Consider the following 22,736-nt stretch of genomic DNA (forward strand, 5'->3'; position numbering starts at 1 on the left):
GGTCAGAGGCCAGGAATATTGTGGTAACTCACCTCCTAATTCCCCAAAGCCTGGCCACCCTCTACAAGGCATTAAGTCAGGAGTGTGATGGAATACTCCCCACTTGCATGGATGAGTGCAGTTTCAACAATGCCCTGTCTACATCAACAGGGACGAAATAGAAAGAGTCGAGAGCTTTAAGTTTTTAGGTGTCCAGACCACCAACAAACTGTCCTGGTCCCCTGTGCCAACACTATAGTTAAGAAAGCTCACCGACTCAGAAGACTAAGGAAATTTGGCATGTCAGCTGCGACTCTCACGAGCTTTTACAGATGCACCACAGAAAGCATTCTTTCTGGTTGTATCACAGTTTGTTGATTTGCCCTCAAACATCTGCCCCCAATCTACATTTTTCAGTTCCTGCCGAATGTTGTTGTAATTAACCTTCCCCCAATTTAGCACCTTCACATGAGGACTGCACTTATCTTTATCCATCAATACTGCAAAGCTTACTGAATTGTGGTCACTGTTCCCAAACTGCTCCCCTACTGAAACATCGACCACCTGGCTGGGCTCATTTCCCAATATCACCCTTCACCCTCATATCCTCACCTTCATCGAGCTCATTCCTCTTACAGAATCCTGCAGCTGGCAGTTGATTTCCCTTTTGGAGTGCCAAGATGTGTCGAGCGCAGTGAACCATGATGATGTCGGATACTGTCTGGGGAGATTACTGGAGAATGCCACCTACCTACCAGACATCCAAAATGCATCTTCAACATGATACATTTTGGATGTCTGGTAGGTAGATGGCATTCTCCAGTAATCTCCCCCGACAGTAGTCTTCTCAATCATGAAGCAAGCTGCAGAATGAGCCATATTATACCTCTCCAATTAAGCATACTGTATCAGCTGAACAGGTCATATTAACCATGTCTTCTGTAGGTCACCTTTCTCACTGATAAGCCAATCCTGACAGTGCTGAGGCTTCTCAAAGATCAGTGGCACCTGTGAGCAACTCAAAATATAAGAGTTATGCAAGGGTATCTTGCACAGCGCTGCATAATCTTCTTTTAGCTACTCAGACCTCCTGTCAGGGAGCTCTCCCTGTTTTTGTGTCCTGTGTAAAAACAGATGGGCAGACTGGAAGCAGGTTGGATGTCAAAGCAGATGATAAGCATAGCTGTCTGCTGTGTGCTTCGTGTGCCTATGTAAGGGCTGAAGGCACCACATGTACTAGAGGTTTTAAGAGGTTTGAACAGTGACTCTTCTGGTTCTCCATTCTCCGACAAGAGAAAACATCCTCTCCACATTCACCCTGTCAAGACCTTCTCAGGATTTTATGTTTCAATAAGTCACCTCTTCGTATCCAACCTTTCCGCATAAGGACACCTGACCCATTCCAGGTATTAGTCCAGTGAGCTTTCTCTGAATTAATTCCAACCTTGTAACCTTCCTTAAATAAAGAGATGGGTACTGAAGGCAATACTCCAGATTTGGTCTCACCCATGTCCTGCATAACTAAAGCACAACCTCTCTACTTTTGTATTCAATTCCACTTGCAATAAATATTAACATCCTATGTCGTCTCCTGATTATTTGCTGTACCTTCATACTAGCCTTTTAGTGATGAGATCATTCATTACTTTTCTGCACCGGAGAGCAGACACTGACCGCCTTGGAGACCTCGTTCATAGTCTTGGTGGTGAGGTTGCTGGACTCAACCTCCCAACAGTGGCTGGTCCTTGAGTGCCTGGAGGAATGTTGGCAGTCCTTTGTTACTGAGTTTTGGCTTCTGGGGACCTTTCTGGGTTTTGCCATGCCAAGCTCCTGGCTGCAGTGAATGAATATGTGAAAAGTCTTTGTTTAAATATGGAAATGTGACTCAATGAAGTACTGTGGATGGACTAATACAAGCTGCTTGCCACAAACTGCCCCGACCTTGCTGCCTGTCTCTGTGCTTAATCTCCAGAATGGAACATTCCACCCCATGAACCCTTCCTGTCCTGACAGATTTTGCCAAATCTGCAAAATGTTGGCAATATTTTCTGCTTTTATTTCAACAGGGTTTTGCTTGTTGCTCTCTCCTTCCCCTACCTCCCTCCCAGACGCAGGGGTTAGGTTGGGCTGAAAACTGAGCAAATAAATTTAATCTCTCAGAACAATGTGCAACTACTAATTTACATGACAGTGAAGAGATGTTTTTGGAGGTGGCAATGGGTGGAGCTTGGAATTCGATCTTTAATTAGCAGTCAAGATATGCTATCTATATTTTAACTGCTTGCACTCACAACGTCTGTTCTCTTTAAACCCAGCAGAAGTAAAGAGCCCTGAGGAGAACGTGGAAGTGATGCCAGTGGAACAAGACCAAATGCAGGTCAACATTGGGTCTGAGGAGGTGAAGAAGGTGGGAGCAGTGTCTCTGCAAGTGTACTGGTCTTACTGGCTGTCAGTTGGCAAATGGCTGGCATTTTCCGTGCTTGTATGTCTATTCTTAATGCAAGGTAAGGACCTGATGGAGTTGTTCTTTCAGTGATGTTCATTCTGGCATATTTATAGCATTTTCTATTTGAAATATCAGTTTGCTTGTACTTTCAGTTTACTGTGCTATATTCACTACTCATGATATGGCCTCAGCATTGAGAACCTAAACATATTTCAGTGTTCCACTTTACAGTTCTCCAGACTCAAAGTCAAATTCGATAATTTATGACTGTAAGCTGTTTTTTTTATTCATTCATTTGTGGGACGTGGGTGTCACTAACTGGCCAGCATTTATTTGAAGAAGCCTCACAACACCAGGTTCAAGTCAAACAGGTTTATTTGGTAGCAAAAGCCACTAGCTTTCAGAGCGCTGTTCCTTCATCAGGTAAGTGGGATCCCACTGTGTTTACCCCAGTCCAAAGCCGGCATCTCCACATCACAGCATTTATTGCCCATCCCTAGTTGCCATTGAGAAGGTGGTGGTGAGCCACTTCACAGAATCACAGAATACTACAGTGTAGAAGAGGTCCTTTGACCCATCGACTCTACACCAATACATGGAAGGCTCTGAGCTGCCTACCTAATCCCACTTGCCAGCACTTGGCCCATAGCCTTGAATGTTATGGCGTGCCAAGTACTCCTCCAGGTACTTTTTAAAGGATGTGAGGTATCCCGCCTCCATCACCCTCCCAGGCAGTGCATTCCAGATCATCACTGAGTTCAAAGGTTTTTCCTCAGATTTCCACCCCCCCAACCCTTTCAAATTGTGCCCCCTCATGACTGACCCTTCAACTAAGGGGAACAGCTGCTCCATATCTACCCTGTCCATGCCTCTCCTATTCTTTAACACTTCAATCAGGTCACCCCTCAGTTTTGTCTGCTTCAGAGAAAACAACCCAAGCCTATCCAGCCTCTCTTTATAACTTCAATGTTCCATCCCAGGCAGCAACCTAGTAAACCTCCTCTGCACCCCTTCCAGAGTGTTCACGTCCTTCCTATAACGTGGTAACCAGAATTACACACAGGCCTCCAGTTATGGTCTCACCATTGTTCTATACCCTCCATCATGACCTTTCTGCTTTTGTAATCTATACTCTGATTGATCCACTGTATTTACCTACCTTTCCACCTTCAGAGATCTGTGGACAAACATACTAAGGTCCCTTTGTTCATCAGAACTTCCTAGTGCCAGACTTTTCATAGTATACTTCCTTATCAAATTACTCATTCAAAGTGCATCACCTCACACTTTTCAGGGTTAAGTTCCATCTGCCCATTGACCAACTCGTCGATATCTTCCTGTAACCCAGACACTCAACCTCACTGTTAACCACCCGGCCAATGTTGATTCGCTGCAGTCATTTTGCTATGAGTTGATCGGCAATGCCATTAGGGAGGGAATTCCAGGATTTTAAGCTGGGGACTGTGAAGGAACAGTGATATATTTCCAAGTAAGTGATTTGGAGGGGAACTTGCTGTTAGTACTGTTCCCATGTATCTTGCTGCCCTTGTCCTTTGAGATGGAGGTGGTTATTGTTTGGAAGGTGCTGTCTAAGGATCTTTAGTGAATTGCTGAGGTGTATCTTGTAGATAGTACACACTGCTGTTAATGAGTGTCGGTGGTGGAGGGGGTGGATGTTTGTGGATGTGGTGCCAATCAAGCGGGCTGCTTTGTCCAGAATGGTGTCAACCTTCTTGAGTGTTGTTGGAGCTGCACCCATCCAGACAAGTGGGGAGTATTTCATCACACTCCTGACTTGTTCCTTGTAGGTGGGTAGGATTTGGGAAGTCAGTCGACGAGTTACTTGCCACAGTATTTCTAGCCTCTGACCTGCTGTTGTAGCCGCTGTGTTTATGTGGTGAGTCCAGTTGAGTTTCTGGTCAGTGGCAGCCCCAAGAATATTGATAGTAGGGGATTCATTGCCACCATTGAATGTCAAGGGCTGGTGGTTAGAGTATCTCTTATTGGTGATGGTCATTGCCTGGTATTTGTGTGGTGTGAATGTTACTTGCTATTTGTCAGCCCAAGCCTGGATATTGTCCAGATCTTGTTGTGTTTGAACATGGACTGCTTCAGTATGTGAGGAATTGTGAATAGTGCTGAACATTGTGCAATCATTGACAAACATCCCCATTTCTGAACTTATGTCAGAGGGAAGGTCATTGATGAAGCAGCTGATAGCTAGGCCTTGGACACGACCCCGAGGGACTCTTGCAGAGATGTCCTGGAGCTGAGATGACTGGCCCTCCACAACCATTTTCCTATATGCCAGTGTTTTAAGAGGAGCTTGTTTCCCCTCTCTGAGAGCCAATACTTAACTACTCAGAAAGGAGTACCTCACCCTACAATCTGTTCAAAGTGTGTGAGAAATAGTACGATCTGCTCTTCAGCAACTTTTTGTGGTTAAGTCAAAAGAACTCCCTGAGACTTTCTCTAAAATCAGCAAGTGACACTTTATTTATCGAACTAACAGCGAACAGGTTAACTAAACTATTAACAAACCCAGTCAAATCCAGTTCTAATAGAATGCTGTTTACATAAATATAGTTCCCATTTATTAACAAAAAATAGTGTTTTAGTCCCTCTCAAAATACCATCAGATTTTAGCTTCTGAATCTTCTGTCTTCTTTCTTCTGTCTGGAATCTCTGTTTTATGATGGTATCTTTTCTGTTCAGATGAGGTTTTGAGCAGAAGCTGTTAGCTGTGTCAGAGAGTGTCTGTCTCTCTCCATCTCAGAGCTGTCTCTTATACCCCTGATGATATTCCAACATCCTCACAATAGGATTACTTCTCAGGTTACCCTGGAACACCTAGATAACAGGGACACCTATATCAGACTCCTATTTATTGACTACACCTCAGTCTTCAATACCATTATTCCCACGAAACTCATCTCTAATCTCTATGGCCTGCGCCTCAGCTCCTACCCCTGTGACTGGATCCTGAACTTCCTAACCCACAGATGACAATCAGTAAGGATAGGCAACAACACTTCCTCCATGATCATCCTCAACACCAGTGTCCCACAAAGCGGTGTTCTCAGCTCCCTACTATACTCCTTATATACCTAAGACTGTGGGGCCAAATTCCCCTCCAACCTGATTTTCAAGTTTACTGGCAATCCACCGTGGGGCGTCGGATCTCAAACACTGACAAGACAAGGAATGAGAGAGAGAATCTGGTGAACTGGTGCGGCAACAATAATCTCTCTCTCAATGTCAGTAAAACAAAGGAGATTGGCATCGACTTCAGGAAGCGTAGAGGAGAACGTGCCCCTGTCTGTATCCAAGGGGACGAAATAGAAAGGGTCGAAAGCTTCAAGTTTTTAATTGTCCAGATCACCACCAATCTGTCCTGGTTCCCCCATGCTGACACTATAGTTAAGAAAGCCCCACCAATGCCTCTACTTTTTCAGAAGACTCAGGAAATTTGGCATGTCAGCTACAACCCTCACTAATTTTTATAGATGCCCCATAGAAAGCATTCTTTCTGGTTGTATCACAGCTTGGTATGGGCTTCTGCTCTGCCCAAGACCGCAAGGAACTACAAAAGGTCGTGAATGTGGCCCAATCCATCACACAAACCAGTCTCCCATCCATTGACTCTGTCTACACTTCCCACTGCCTTGAAAAACAACTGGCCTAGTAAAGGACTGACGCACTCCCGACAACCTTTCTTCCACCTTCCTCCATTGGTTAAAGATACAAAAAGCTGAGGTCAACCAACTCAAGAACAGTTTCTTCGCTGCTGCTGTCAGACTTTTGAATAGACTTACCTTGCATTAACTTGCCCTGCACCCTAGCTATGACTTTAATACTATGTTCTGCTCTCTCTCGTTTCCTTCTTTATGAATGGTGCTTTCTCTATAGCACATAAGAACAATGCTTTTCACTGTATTCCAATACCTGAAACAATAATAAATCAAAAATACCAAATTTAAATCTATTAGGCTGCTGTAAGCTAACTGTCTAGTTTACACTGCACAAACCTGTGGTCTTGGAAACACTACTGCCTGGCCTCTCGATACAGTGTTTTACTTTGTATACTCTATATTCATGTGTATCTTCTCTTCTTTTAAAATTGTAAGCACAGAAAAAAAACACTACCCACTTATTTTAAAGGGAACTATGGAATATTTTCACCTTGCATTTTGCAACTTTTTTTATAATTTTACAAACACCAAATTCTGACAATGTACTCAACTTCACAACACCAGTTGTAACTCCAACCAGCAGAGAGTTTGCCCCCAATACCCATTGATTCCAGTTTTGTTAAGGCTCCTTAATGTCACACTCTGTTGACTGTGGCCTTGATGTCAAGGGCTGTCACCCTTGCCTCACCTCTGGAGTTCAGCTCTTTTGTCCATGTTTGAAACAAGGCTGTAATAGACCATTAGACGATAAGACATAGGAGCAGAATTAGGCCACTTGGCCCACTGGGTCTGCTTTGCCATTCAGTCATGGCTGATTTTTTTTTCTCTCATCCCCATTCTCCTGCCTTTTCCCCACAACTCCTGATCCCCTTATCAATCAAGAACCTGTCTATCTCTGTCTTAAAGGCACTCAATGACCTGGCCCCCACAGCCTTCTGCAGCAAAGAGCTCCACAGATTCATCTCTTTCTGGCTGAAGAAATTTCTCCTCATTTCTGTTTTAAAGAGTCATTCCTTTAGCCTGAAGTTTTGCCCTCTGGTTCTGGTTTTCCTACTAGTGGAAACATCCTCTCCATATCCACTCTATCCAGGCCTTGCAATAGCCTGTAAGTTTCAATAAGGCCCTCCCAACCACCAATCCTTCTAAACTCCAATGAGTACAGACCCAGCTCTTCATTCCAGGGATCATTCTTGTGAACCTCCTCTGGACCCTTTCCAAGGCCTTTCTTAGATATGGGGCCCAAAACTGCTCACAATACTTGAAGTGGGGTCTGACTAGAGCCTTATGCAGCCTCAGGAATATATCCATGCTCTTGTATTTTAGCACTCTTGACATGAATGCTAACACTCCATTTGCCTTCCTAACTGCCAACTGAACCTGAACGTGAACCTTAAGAAAACCTTGAACAATGACTTCCAAGTCCCTTTGTGTTTCTGATTTCCTGAGTATTTCCCCATTTAGAAATTAGTCTATGCCTCCATTCCTTGTTCCAAAGTGCATAACCTCACACTTTTCCACATTGTATTTCATCTGCCACTTCTTTGCCCGTTCTCCTAATCTGTCCAAGTCCCTCTGCATCCCCCCTGCTTCCTTAATACTACTTGTCCCTCTACATATCTTTGTATCATCTGCCAACTTAGTAGTAATGGTACCTTCAGTTCCTTCCTCCAAATTGTTAATGTATATTGTGAAAAGGTTTGGTCCCAGCACTGACCCCTGAGGCACACAACTAGTCACTGACTGCCATCCTGAAAAAGACCCCTTTATCCCCACTCTCTACTTCCTGCCAGTCAGCCAATCCTCTGTCCATGCCAGGATCTTATCCTTAACACACTGGGCACTAATTTAACAGTCTCCAATGCGGCACCTTGTCAAAGGGCTTCTGGAAATTAAATAAATCACATCCACTGGTTCCCCTTTATCTAACTTCCTTCTTACCTCCTCAAAGAATTCTAAGAGATTTGACTCCTCTTGATGAAACCGTGTTGACTCAGTTTGACTTTATCATACACTTCCAAGTACTCTGTGATCTCATCTTTAATATTGGACTCTAAAATCTTGACAATGACTGAAATCAGGCTAACCGGCCTATAATTTCCCATCTGCTGCCTCTCTCCCTTCTTAAACAGCGGTGTTACATGAGTTACTTTTCAGTCCTCTGTTATCCTCCCTGCTTGTAGTGATTGCTGAAAGATCACCACTAATACCTCCACAATTTCCTCAGCTGAAGGAACCTCTTGGGGAGAGTGATCATTGTATGGTGGAGTTTCTGTTGCAGATGGAGGAGGAGAAAGTGGGTTCCCGGACACGCGTCCTTTGTTTGAACAGAGGGGAGTACGGTAGGATGAGAGAAGAATTGGCGAATGTTGACTGGGGGAGCGCATTGGAAGGTAGGTCTGCTGAGGAGCAGTGGAGGATCTTTAAGGAGATCTTTCTTGGTGCTCAGCAGAAGTTTATTCTGATGGTTAAAAAGGACTGTAGGAGGAGAGGTAATAAGCCGTGGATAACGAAGGAGGTGAAGGAAAGTGTTAAATTAAAAGCGGAGGCGTTTAGAGTAGCTAAGAGTAGTGGGCGAGAAGAGGATTGGGAGAGGTTTAAATGTCAACAAAGATTGCCAAAGAAATTGATAAAGAAGGGTAGGAGAAGCTATGAAGCTGGGCTAGCGCTTAATATAAAAAAGGATAGCAAGAGTTTTTATAAGTATATAAAAAGGAAGAGGCTGGCTAGGGTGAACGTTGGACCCTTAGAGGATGAGAGGGGGGACTTAGTGGTAGGGGATGGGGAAATGGCTGAGGTCTTGAATAACTTTTTTGTTTCGGTCTTCACAGAGGAGGACGTGAATAATTTGCCGGGTGTTAGAGATGGAAAGGTAGTAGGACTGGAGGGTCTCGATGACATTATTGTTACTAGAGAGGCAGTGCTCGACAGACTGGAGGGACTGATTGTGGACAAGTCCCCAGGACCGGATGGAATGCATCCGAGGGTTCTGAAAGAAATGGCGGAGGTGATAGTGGATGCCTTGGTGGTTATTTTCCAAACGTCGCTGGATTCCGGGGAAGTGCCGGAAGATTGGAAAGCGGCTAATGTTACGCCGTTGTTTAAGAAGGATGGCAGGCAAAAGGCGGGGAATTATAGGCCGGTTAGTTTAACATCTGTTGTAGGTAAAATGTTAGAATCCGTCATCAAGGAGGAAATAGCGAGGCATCTTAAGGGGAATTGCTTGATAGAGCAGACGCAGCACAGTTTCGTTAAGGGGAAGTCGTGTCTGACAAATTTACTGGAGTTCTATGAGGATGTGTCTAGGGCGGTGGATAGAGGAGAGCCGGTGGATGTGGTCTTTCTTGATTTTCAGAAGGCGTTTGACAAGGTACCTCACAAGAGGCTATTGCAGAAGGTTAGGGGGCATGGAGTTGGGGGTAGGGTGTTAGCGTGGATAGAGGACTGGTTGTCAAATAAGAGGCAAAGAGTGGGGGTCAATGGGTGCTATTCGGATTGGCGGTTGGTGACTAGTGGAGTGCCCCAGGGGTCGGTGCTGGGGCCTCAGCTATTTACCATTTATATAGATGACCTGGAGGAGGGAACTGAGTGTATGGTGTCGAAATTTGCTGATGACACCAAGATTGGTGGAACAGCAAATTGCGCGGAGGGTGTGGAGAGTCTGCAGAAGGATCTAGATAGGCTGGGCAAATGGGCCAGGAAATGGCAAATGGAATTTAATGTTGGCAAGTGCGAGGTGGTCCACTTTGGTAGGAATAATGGTAGGAAGGATTATTACCTGGCGAAAAACTGCAGCAGGCAACGGTGCAGAGGAACCTCGGGGTCCTTGTGCATGAGTCGCAAAAACCCAGTTTGCAGGTGCAGCAGGTGGTCAGGAAGGCAAATGGGATGCTGGCCTTCACAGCGAGGGGGATTGAATATAAAAGTAGGGAGGTCTTGCTGTGGCTGTATAGGGCATTGGTGAGGCCGCAGCTGGAGTACTGTGTGCAGTTTTGGGCGCCGTACTTACGCAAGGATATTTTGGCCTTGGAGGGAGTGCAGAGGAGGTTTACTAGGCTGATACCGGAGTTGAGGGGGTTGAGCTATGAGGAGAGGCTGAATAAACTAGGCTTGTACTCGTTAGAGTTTAGAAGAATGAGGGGAGATCTCATTGAGACGTATAAGATGATGAATGGGATGGATAGGATAGAGGTGGAGAGACTCTTCCCGCTCAGAAACGACAGTAGGACTAGGGGGCACAGCCTCAAGATAAAGGGGGGGGCGGTTTAGAACGGAGTTGAGGAAGAATTTCTTCACTCAAAGGGTGGTGAATCTCTGGAACTCTCTGCCCGTTGAAGTGGTGGAGGCTGCCTCGCTAAATATTTTTAAGACGCGGGTTGATGGGTTTTTGATAAGTGAGGGGATTAAGGGTTATGGGGAGAGGGCGGGAATGTGGAACTGAGCCACGACAGATCAGCCATGATCTTATTGAATGGCGGGGCAGGCTCGAAGGGCGAGATGGCCTACTCCTGCTCCTATTTCTTATGTTCTTATGTTATGTTATCAGTACGACACCACTTCGCCTTGGAAATGATGAATCAGAATCAGCATGAATTTATGAAAAGGAAACCATATAGAACAAATCGAACCTTCTTCAGGATATATTTACTACGATGACTGTAATGTATCTGGATTTTCAGAAAGTATATCATAAATCCCCTGCATGGAACTGGATGAATTGCCAAGTCTTTATCATGAGCACAAAGGTTTCCTCTGTTCCGACATAGGGGTACGATACTATAGCCAAGGTATGACTCACAAAAACCGGATTAGTCCGAATTACTTAAAGATGTAATGTCTCAGATTTCCTTCTTTCACAGTATCCCGGAACTTGTCTGACTGGTGGCTGTCATACTGGATATCGCAAGTGGAACATAAGAATGGGACTGGCCAAAGCAGGCATTATGCAGCAATCTATACACGTCATTTAATGCACTTGATTCGGTAAGTACCTTGGTGTCAATAGGATGCATATATGGTCATCCTTAAATGTTTCTCGAAAATATACGATCCACATTTTACAGTTTGGAGGAGCAGGAAACTATCCTGCATGTGGATTATTACATAGTGGGGAATTGACCCTCAGTACAGGAAACCAGATCAGTATTGTCCCCATCTGACATTCATGGAAACTATCCATGTGTGTGGATTATTACAGAGTGGGGAATTTACCCCCAGTACAGGAAACCAGATCAGTATTGTCCCCATCTGACATTCATGGAAACTGTCCTGTGTGTGGATTATTACACAGTGGGGAATTTACCCCCAGTGCAGGGAACCAGATCAGTATTGTCCCCATCTGACATTCATGGAAACTATCCTGTGTGTGGATTATTACAGAGTGGGGAATTTACCCTCAGTACAGGGAACCAGATCAGTATTGTCCCCATCTGACATTCATGGAAACTGTCCTGTGTGTGGATTATTACAGAGTGGGGAATTTACCCCCAGTACAGGAAACCAGATCAGTATTGTCCCCATCTGACATTCATGGAAACTATCCGTGTGTGTGTGGATTATTACAGAGTGGGGAATTTACCCTCAGTACAGGAAACCTGACCAGTATTGTCCCCATCTGACATTCATGGAAACTATCCTGTGTGTGGATTATTACAGAGTGGGGAATTTACCCTCAATACAGGGAACCAGATCAGTATTGTCCCCATCTGACATTCATGGAAACTATCCTGTGTGTGGATTATTACAGAGTGGGGAATTTACCCTCAGTACAGGGAATCAGATCAGTATTGTCCCTATCTGACATTCATGGAAACTATCCGTGTGTGTGGATTATTACAGAGTGGGGAATTTACCCCCAGTACAGGGAACCAGATCAGTATTGTCCCCACAGGACATTCATGGAAACTGTCCTGTGTGTGTGGATTATTACAGAGTGGGGAATTTACCCCCAGTACAGGAAACCAGATCAGTATTGTCCCCATCTGACATTCATGGAAACTATCCGTGTGTGGATTATTACAGAGTGGGGAATTTACCCCCAGTACAGGAAACCAGATCAGTATTGTCCCCATCTGACATTCATGGAAACTATCCGTGTGTGTGGATTATTACAGAGTGGGGAATTTACCCCCAGTACAGGAAACCAGATCAGTATTGTCCCCATCTGACATTCATGGAAACTATCCTGTGTGTGGATTATTACAGAGTGAGGAATTTACCCTCAGTACAGGAAACCAGATCAGTATTGTCCCCATCTGACATTCATGGAAACTATCCGTGTGTGTGGATTATTACAGAGTGGGGAATTTACCCCCAGTACAGGAAACCAGATCAGTATTGTCCCTACAGGACATTCATGGAAACTATCCTGTGTGTGGATTATTACACAGTGGGGAATTTACCCCCAGTACAGGAAACCAGATCAGTATTGTCCCCATCTGACATTCATGGAAACTATCCTGTGTGTGGATTATTACAGAGTGGGGAATTTACCCCCAGTACAGGAAACCAGATCAGTATTGTCCCCATCTGACATTCATGGAAATTATCCTGTGTGTGGATTATTACAGTGTGGGGAATTTACCCCCAGTACAGGAAACCAGATCAGTATTGTCCCCATCTGACATTCATGGAAACTATCCTGTGTGTGGATTATTACAGAGTGGGGAATTTACCCTCAGTACAGGAAATCAGATCAGTATTGTCCCCATCTGACATTCATGGAAACTATCCTGTGTGTGGATTATTACACAGTGGGGAATTTACCCCCAGTACAGGAAACCAGATCAGTATTGTCCCCATCTGACATTCATGGAAACTATCCTGTGTGTGGATTATTACAGAGTGGGGAATTTACCCCCAGTACAGGAAACCAGATCAGTATTGTCCCCATCTGACATTAATGGAAACTATCCTGTGTGTGGATTATTACAGAGTGGGGAATTTACCCCCAGTACAGGAAACCAGATCAGTATTGTCCCCATCTGACATTCATGGAAAGTGTCCTGTATGTGGATTATTACAGAGTGGGGAATTTACCGTCAGTAGAGGGAATCAGATCAGTATTGTCCCCACAGGACATTCATGGAAACTATCCGTGTGTGTGGATTATTACAGAGTGGGGAATTTACCCTCAGTAGAGGGAATCAGATCAGTATTGTCCCCATCTGACATTCATGGAAACTATCCGTGTGTGTGGATTATTACAGAGTGGGGAATTTACCCCCAGTACAGGAAACCAGATCAGTATTGTCCCCACAGGACATTCATGGAAACTGTCCTGTGTGTGGATTATTACAGAGTGGGGAATTTACCCTCAGTACAGGAAACCAGATCAGTATTGTCCCCATCTGACATTCATGGAAACTATCCGTGTGTGGATTATTACAGAGTGGGGAATTTACCCCCAGTACAGGAAACCAGATCAGTATTGTCCCCATCTGACATTCATGGAAACTATCCGTGTGTGGATTATTACAGAGTGGGGAATTTACCCTCAGTACAGGAAACCAGATCAGTATTGTCCCCACAGGACATTCATGGAAACTATCCTGTGTGTGGATTATTACAGAGTGGGGAATTTACCCCCAGTACAGGAAACCAGATCAGTATTGTCCCCATCTGACATTCATGGAAACTATCCTGTGTGTGGATTATTACAGAGTGGGGAATTTACCCTCAGTACAGGGAACCAGATCAGTGTTGTCCCCATCTGACATTCATGGAAACTATCCTGTGTGTGGATTATTACAGAGTGGGGAATTTACCCTCAGTACAGGGAACCAGATCAGTGTTGTCCCCATCTGACATTCATGGAAACTATCCTGTGTGTGGATTATTACAGAGTGGGGAATTTACCGTCAGTACACGGAATCAGATCAGTATTGCCCCCATCTGACATTCATGGAAACTATCTGTGTGTGTGGATTATTACATAGTGGGGAATTTACCCCCAGTACAGGAAACCAGATCAGTATTGTCCCCACAGGACATTCATGGAAACTATCCTGTGTGTGTGGATTATTACAGAGTGGGGAATTTACCCTCAGTGCAGGAAACCAGATCAATATTGTCCCTATCTGACATTCATGGAAACTATCCGTGTGTGGATTATTACAGAGTGGTAAATTTACCCTCAGTACAGGAAACCAGATCAGTATTGTCCCTACAGGACATTCATGGAAACTATCCGTGTGTGTGGATTATTACAGAGTGGGGAATTTACCCTCAGTACAGGAAACCAGATCAGTATTGTCCCCATCTGACATTCATGGAAACTATCCGTGTGTGTGGATTATTACAGAGTGGGGAATTTACCCCCAGTACAGGAAACCAGATCAGTATTGTCCCCATCTGACATTCATGGAAATTATCCTGTGTGTGGATTATTACAGAGTGGGGAATTTACCCCCAGTACAGGAAACCAGATCCGTATTGTCCCCATCTGACATTCATGGAAACTATCCTGTGTGTGGATTATTACAGAGTGAGGAATTTACCCTCAGTACAGGAAACCAGATCAGTATTGTCCCCATCTGACATTCATGGAAACTATCCGTGTGTGTGGATTATTACAGAGTGGGGAATTTACCCCCAGTACAGGAAACCAGATCAGTATTGTCCCCATCTGACATTCATGGAAACTATCCTGTGTGTGGATTATTACAGAGTGGGGAATTTACCGTCAGTAGAGGGAATCAGATCAGTATTGTCCCCATCTGACATTCATGGAAACTATCCGTGTGTGTGGATTATTACAGAGTGGGGAATTTACCCTCAGTGCAGGAATCCAGATCAGTATTGTCCCCATCTGACATTCATGGAAACTATCCTGTGTGTGGATTATTACAGAGTGGGGAATTTACCGTCAGTAGAGGGAATCAGATCAGTATTGTCCCCATCTGACATTCATGGAAACTATCCGTGTGTGTGGATTATTACAGAGTGGGGAATTTACCCCCAGTACAGGAAACCAGATCAGTATTGTCCCCATCTCACATTCATGGAAACTATCCGTGTGTGTGGATTATTACAGAGTGGGGAATTTACCCCCAGTACAGGAAACCAGAACAGTATTGTCCCCATCTCACATTCATGGAAACTATCCGTGTGTGTGGATTATTACAGAGTGGGGAATTTACCCCCAGTACAGGAAACCAGATCAGTATTGTCCCCATCTGACATTCATGGAAACTGTCCTGTATGTGGATTATTACAGAGTGGGGAATTTACCGTCAGTAGAGGGAATCAGATCAGTATTGTCCCCATCTGACATTCATGGAAACTATCCGTGTGTGTGGATTATTACAGAGTGGGGAATTTACCCCCAGTACAGGAAACCAGATCAGTATTGTCCCCACAGGACATTCATGGAAACTGTCCTGTGTGTGGATTATTACAGAGTGAGGAATTTACCCTCAGTACAGGGAACCAGATCAGTATTGTCCCCATCTGACATTCATGGAAACTATCCGTGTGTGTGGATTATTACAGAGTGGGGAATTTACCCCCAGTACAGGGAACCAGATCAGTATTGTCCCCATCTGACATTCATGGAAACTATCCGTGTGTGTGGATTATTACAGAGTGGGGAATTTACCCCCAGTACAGGAAACCAGATCAGTATTGTCCCCATCTGACATTCATGGAAACTATCCGTGTGTGTGGATTATTACAGAGTGGGGAATTTACCCTCAGTACAGGAAAGCAGATCAGTATTGTCCCCATCTGACATTCATGGAAACTATCCTGTGTGTGGATTATTACAGAGTGGGGAATTTACCCTCAGTGCAGGAATCCAGATCAGTATTGTCCCCATCTGACATTCATGGAAACTATCCTGTGTGTGGATTATTACAGAGTGGGGAATTTACCCCCAGTACAGGAAACCAGATCAGTATTGTCCCCATCTGACATTCATGGAAACTATCCTGTGTGTGGATTATTACAGAGTGGGGAATTTACCCCCAGTACAGGGAACCAGATCAGTATTGTCCCCATCTGACATTCATGGAAACTATCCTGTGTGTGGATTATTACAGAGTGGGGAATTTACCCTCAGTGCAGGAAACCAGATCAGTATTGTCCCCATCTGACATTCATGGAAACTATCCGTGTGTGTGGATTATTACAGAGTGGGGAATTTACCCCCAGTACAGGGAAACCAGATCAGTATTGTCCCCACAGGACATTCATGGAAACTATCCATGTGTGTGGATTATTACAGAGTGGGGAATTTACCCCCAGTACAGGGAACCAGATCAGTATTGTCCCCATCTGACATTCATGGAAACTATCCTGTGTGTGGATTATTACAGAGTGGGGAATTTACCCTCAGTACAGGAAACCAGATCAGTATTGTCCCCATCTGACATTCATGGAAACTATCCGTGTGTGTGGATTATTACAGAGTGGGGAATTTACCCCCAGTACAGGGAACCAGATCAGTATTGTCCCCATCTGACATTCATGGAAACTATCCTGTGTGTGGATTATTACAGAGTGGGGAATTTACCCTCAGTACAGGAAACCAGATCAGTATTGTCCCCACAGGACATTCATGGAAACTGTCCTGTGTGTGTGGATTATTACAGAGTGGGGAATTTACCCCCAGTACAGGAAACCAGATCAGTATTGTCCCCATCTGACATTCATGGAAACTATCCATGTGTGTGTGGATTATTACAGAGTGGGGAATTTACCCCCAGTACAGGAAACCTGACCAGTATTGTCCCCATCTGACATTCATGGAAACTATCCTGTGTGTGGATTATTACAGAGTGGGGAATTTACCCTCAATACAGGGAACCAGATCAGTATTGTCCCCATCTGACATTCATGGAAACTATCCTGTGTGTGGATTATTACAGAGTGGGGAATTTACCCTCAGTACAGGAAACCAGATCAGTATTGTCCCCATCTGACATTCATGGAAACTATCCGTGTGTGTGGATTATTACAGAGTGGGGAATTTACCCTCAGTACAGGGAACCAGATCAGTATTGTCCCCACAGGACATTCATGGAAACTGTCCTGTGTGTGTGGATTATTACAGAGTGGGGAATTTACCCCCAGTACAGGAAATCAGATCAGTATTGTCCCCACAGGACATTCATGGAAACTATCCTGTGTGTGGATTATTACAGAGTGAGGAATTTACCCTCAGTACAGGGAACCAGATCAGTATTGTCCCCACAGGACATTCATGGAAACTATCCGTGTGTGTGGATTATTACAGAGTGGGGAATTTAGCCCCAGTACAGGAAACCAGATCAGTATTGTCCCCATCTGACATTCATGGAAACTATCCTGTGTGTGGATTATTACAGAGTGAGGAATTTACCCTCAGTACAGGAAACCAGATCAGTATTGTCCCCATCTGACATTCATGGAAACTATCCTGTGTGTGGATTATTACAGAGTGGGGAATTTACCCCCAGTACAGGAAACCAGATCAGTATTGTCCCCATCTGACATTCATGGAAACTATCCGTGTGTGTGGATTATTACAGAGTGGGGAATTTACCCTCAGTACAGGGAACCAGATCAGTATTGTCCCCATCTGACATTCATGGAAACTATCCGTGTGTGTGGATTATTACAGAGTGGGGAATTTACCCCCAGTACAGGAAACCAGATCAGTATTGTCCCCACAGGACATTCATGGAAACTATCCGTGTGTGTGGATTATTACAGAGTGGGGAATTTACCCTCAGTACAGGGAACCTGATCAGTATTGTCCCCATCTCATATTCATGGAAACTATCCTGTGTGTGGATTATTACAGTGTGGGGAATTTACCCCCAGTACAGGAAACCAGATCAGTATTGTCCCCATCTGACATTCATGGAAACTATCCGTGTGTGTGGATTATTACAGAGTGGGGAATTTACCCCCAGTACAGGAAACCAGATCAGTATTGTCCCCATCTGACATTCATGGAAACTATCCTGTGTGTGGATTATTACAGAGTGGGGAATTTACCCTCAGTACAGGAAATCAGATCAGTATTGTCCCCATCTAACATTAATGGAAACTATCCTGTGTGTGGATTATTACAGAGTGGGGAATTTACCCCCAGTACAGGAAACCAGATCAGTATTGTCCCCATCTGACATTCATGGAAACTGTCCTGTATGTGGATTATTACAGAGTGGGGAATTTACCGTCAGTAGAGGGAATCAGATCAGTATTGTCCCCACAGGACATTCATGGAAACTATCCTGTGTGTGTGGATTATTACAGAGTGAGGAATTTCCCCTCAGTGCAGGAAACCAGATCAGTATTGTCCCTATCTGACATTCATGGAAACTATCCGTGTGTGGATTATTACAGAGTGGTAAATTTACCCTCAGTACAGGAAACCAGATCAGTATTGTCCCTACAGGACATTCATGGAAACTATCCGTGTGTGTGGATTATTACAGAGTGGGGAATTTACCCTCAGTACAGGAAACCACATCAGTATTGTCCCTACAGGACATTCATGGAAACTATCCGTGTGTGTGGATTATTACAGAGTGGGGAATTTACCCTCAGTACAGGAAACCAGATCAGTATTGTCCCCACAGGACATTCATGGAAACTATCCGTGTGTGTGGATTATTACAGAGTGGGGAATTTACCCTCAGTACAGGGAACCAGATCAGTATTGTCCCCATCTGACATTCATGGAAATTATCCTGTGTGTGGATTATTACAGAGTGGGGAATTTACCCCCAGTACAGGAAACCAGATCAGTATTGTCCCCATCTGACATTCATGGAAACTATCCTGTGTGTGGATTATTACAGAGTGAGGAATTTACCCTCAGTACAGGAAACCAGATCAGTATTGTCCCCATCTGACATTCATGGAAACTATCCGTGTGTGTGGATTATTACAGAGTGGGGAATTTACCCCCAGTACAGGAAACCAGATCAGTATTGTCCCCATCTGACATTCATGGAAACTATCCTGTGTGTGGATTATTACAGAGTGGGGAATTTACCCTCAGTAGAGGGAATCAGATCAGTATTGTCCCTATCTCACATTCATGGAAACTATCCGTGTGTGGATTATTACAGAGTGGTAAATTTACCCTCAGTACAGGAAACCAGATCAGTATTGTCCCCATCTGACATTCATGGAAACTATCCGTGTGTGTGGATTATTACAGAGTGGGGAATTTACCCCCAGTACAGGATACCAGATCAGTATTGTCCCCATCTGACATTCATGGAAATTATCCTGTGTGTGGATTATTACAGAGTGGGGAATTTACCCTCAGTACAGGGAAACCAGATCAGTATTGTCCCCATCTGACATTCATGGAAACTATCCTGTGTGTGGATTATTACAGAGTGGGGAATTTACCCTCAGTACAGGGAAACCAGATCAGTATTGTCCCCACAGGACATTCATGGAAACTATCCGTGTGTGTGGATTATTACAGAGTGGGGAATTTACCCCCAGTACAGGGAACCAGATCAGTATTGTCCCCATCTGACATTCATGGAAACTATCCTGTGTGTGGATTATTACAGAGTGGGGAATTTACCCTCAGTACAGGAAACCAGATCAGTATTGTCTCCACAGGACATTCATGGAAACTATCCGTGTGTGTGGATTATTACAGAGTGGGGAATTTACCCCCAGTACAGGAAACCAGAACAGTATTGTCCCCATCTCACATTCATGGAAACTATCCGTGTGTGTGGATTATTACAGAGTGGGGAATTTACCCTCAGTACAGGGAACCAGATCAGTATTGTCCCCATCTGACATTCATGGAAACTATCCGTGTGTGTGGATTATTACAGAGTGGGGAATTTACCCCCAGTACAGGAAACCAGATCAGTATTGTCCCTACAGGACATTCATGGAACGATCCGTGTGTGTGTATTATTACAGAGTGGGGAATCTACCCTCAGTACAGGGAACTAGATCAGTATTGTCCCTACAGGACATTCATGGAAACTATCCTGTGTGTGGATTATTACAGAGTGGGGAATTTACCCTCAGTACAGGAAACCAGATCAGTATTGTCCCCATCTGACATTCATGGAAACTATCCTGTGTGTGGATTATTACAAAGTGGGGAATTTACCCCCAGTACAGGAAACCAGATCAGTATTGTCCCCATCTGACATTCATGGAAACTATCCTGTGTGTGGATTATTACAGAGTGGGGAATTTACCCTCAGTACAGGAAACCAGATCAGTATTGTCCCCATCTGACATGCATGGAAACTATCCTGTGTGTGGATTATTACAAAGTGGGGAATTTACCCTCAGTACAGGAAACCAGATCAGTATTGTCCCCATCTGACATTCATGGAAACTATCCGTGTGTGGATTATTACAGAGTGGGGAATTTACCCTCAGTACAGGAAACCAGATCAGTATTGTCCCCATCTGACATTCATGGAAACTATCCTGTGTGTGGATTATTACAGAGTGGGGAATTTACCCTCAGTACAGGAAACCAGATCAGTATTGTCCCCATCTGACATTCATGGAAACTATCCGTGTGTGGATTATTACAGAGTGGGGAATTTGCCCCCAGTACAGGAAACCAGATCAGTATTGTCCCCATCTGACATTCATGGAAACTGTCCTGTGTGTGTGGATTATTACAGAGTGGGGAATTTACCCTCAGTGCAGGGAACCAGATCAGTATTGTCCCCATCTGACATTCATGGTAACTATCCGTGTGTGTGGATTGTTACAGAGTGGGGAATTTACCCTCAGTACAGGGAACCAGATCAGTATTGTCCCCATCTGACATTCATGGAAACTATCCTGTGTGTGGATTATTACAGAGTGGGGAATTTACCCCCAGTACAGGAAACCAGATCAGTATTGTCCCCACAGGACATTCATGGAAACTATCCTGTGTGTGGAATATTACAGAGTGGGGAATTTACCCTCAGTACAGGGAACCAGATCAGTATTGTCCCCATCTGACATTCATGGAAACTATCCGTGTGTGTGGATTATTACAGAGTGGGGAATTTGCCCCCAGTACAGGAAACCAGATCAGTATTGTCCCCATCTCATATTCATGGAAACTATCCTGTGTGTGGATTATTACAGTGTGGGGAATTTACCCCCAGTACAGGAAACCAGATCAGTATTGTCCCCATCTGACATTCATGGAAACTATCCGTGTGTGTGGATTATTACAGAGTGGGGAATTTACCCCCAGTACAGGAAACCAGATCAGTATTGTCCCCATCTGACATTCATGGAAACTATCCTGTGTGTGGATTATTACAGAGTGGGGAATTTACCCTCAGTACAGGAAATCAGATCAGTATTGTCCCCATCTGACATTAATGGAAACTATCCTGTGTGTGGATTATTACAGAGTGGGGAATTTACCCCCAGTACAGGAAACCAGATCAGTATTGTCCCCATCTGACATTCATGGAAACTGTCCTGTATGTGGATTATTACAGAGTGGGGAATTTACCGTCAGTAGAGGGAATCAGATCAGTATTGTCCCCACAGGACATTCATGGAAACTATCCGTGTTTGTGGATTATTACAGAGTGGGGAATTTACCCTCAGTAGAGGGAATCAGATCAGTATTGTCCCCATCTGACATTCATGGAAACTATCCGTGTGTGTGGATTATTACAGAGTGGGGAATTTACCCCCAGTACAGGAAACCAGATCAGTATTGTCCCCACAGGACATTCATGGAAACTGTCCTGTGTGTGGATTATTACAGAGTGGGGAATTTACCCTCAGTACAGGAAACCAGATCAGTATTGTCCCCATCTGACATTCATGGAAACTATCCGTGTGTGGATTATTACAGAGTGGGGAATTTACCCTCAGTACAGGAAACCAGATCAGTATTGTCCCCACAGGACATTCATGGAAACTATCCGTGTGTGTGGATTATTACAGAGTGGGGAATTTACCCCCAGTACAGGAAACCAGATCAGTATTGTCCCCATCTGACATTCATGGAAACTATCCTGTGTGTGGATTATTACAGAGTGGGGAATTTACCCTCAGTACAGGGAACCAGATCAGTGTTGTTCCCATCTGACATTCATGGAAACTATCCTGTGTGTGGATTATTACAGAGTGGGGAATTTACCCTCAGTACAGGGAACCAGATCAGTGTTGTCCCCATCTGACATTCATGGAAACTATCCTGTGTGTGGATTATTACAGAGTGGGGAATTTACCGTCAGTACAGGGAATCAGATCAGTATTGCCCCCATCTGACATTCATGGAAACTATCTGTGTGTGTGGATTATTACATAGTGGGGAATTTACCCCCAGTACAGGAAACCAGATCAGTATTGTCCCCACAGGACATTCATGGAAACTATCCTGTGTGTGTGGATTATTACAGAGTGAGGAATTTCCCCTCAGTGCAGGAAACCAGATCAGTATTGTCCCTATCTGACATTCATGGAAACTATCCGTGTGTGGATTATTACAGAGTGGTAAATTTACCCTCAGTACAGGAAACCAGATCAGTATTGTCCCTACAGGACATTCATGGAAACTATCCGTGTGTGTGGATTATTACAGAGTGGGGAATTTACCCTCAGTACAGGAAACCAGATCAGTATTGTCCCTACAGTACATTCATGGAAACTATCCGTGTGTGTGGATT

General features: G+C 44.3%; 1 protein-coding gene across 1 annotated transcript in view; it reads left to right on the forward strand.

Annotated features, from left to right (window-relative positions):
• abcc10 (ATP-binding cassette, sub-family C (CFTR/MRP), member 10) overlaps positions 1 to 22,736 on the forward strand; it is a 185,868-nt gene that overhangs the window by 61,923 nt on the left and 101,209 nt on the right. Inside the window, exons 7-8 of the mRNA XM_080193456.1 lie at positions 2,295 to 2,483; positions 10,974 to 11,097. Of these exons, the coding sequence (XP_080049582.1) occupies positions 2,295 to 2,483; positions 10,974 to 11,097 (313 nt within the window). The remainder of the gene's footprint in view (positions 1 to 2,294; positions 2,484 to 10,973; positions 11,098 to 22,736) is intronic.

The sequence above is a fragment of the Carcharhinus amblyrhynchos genome, chromosome 7 (genome assembly GCF_965287045.1).
Source record: "Carcharhinus amblyrhynchos chromosome 7, sCarAmb.v2.hapA, whole genome shotgun sequence".
NCBI classification, from domain to species: domain Eukaryota; kingdom Metazoa; phylum Chordata; class Chondrichthyes; order Carcharhiniformes; family Carcharhinidae; genus Carcharhinus; species Carcharhinus amblyrhynchos.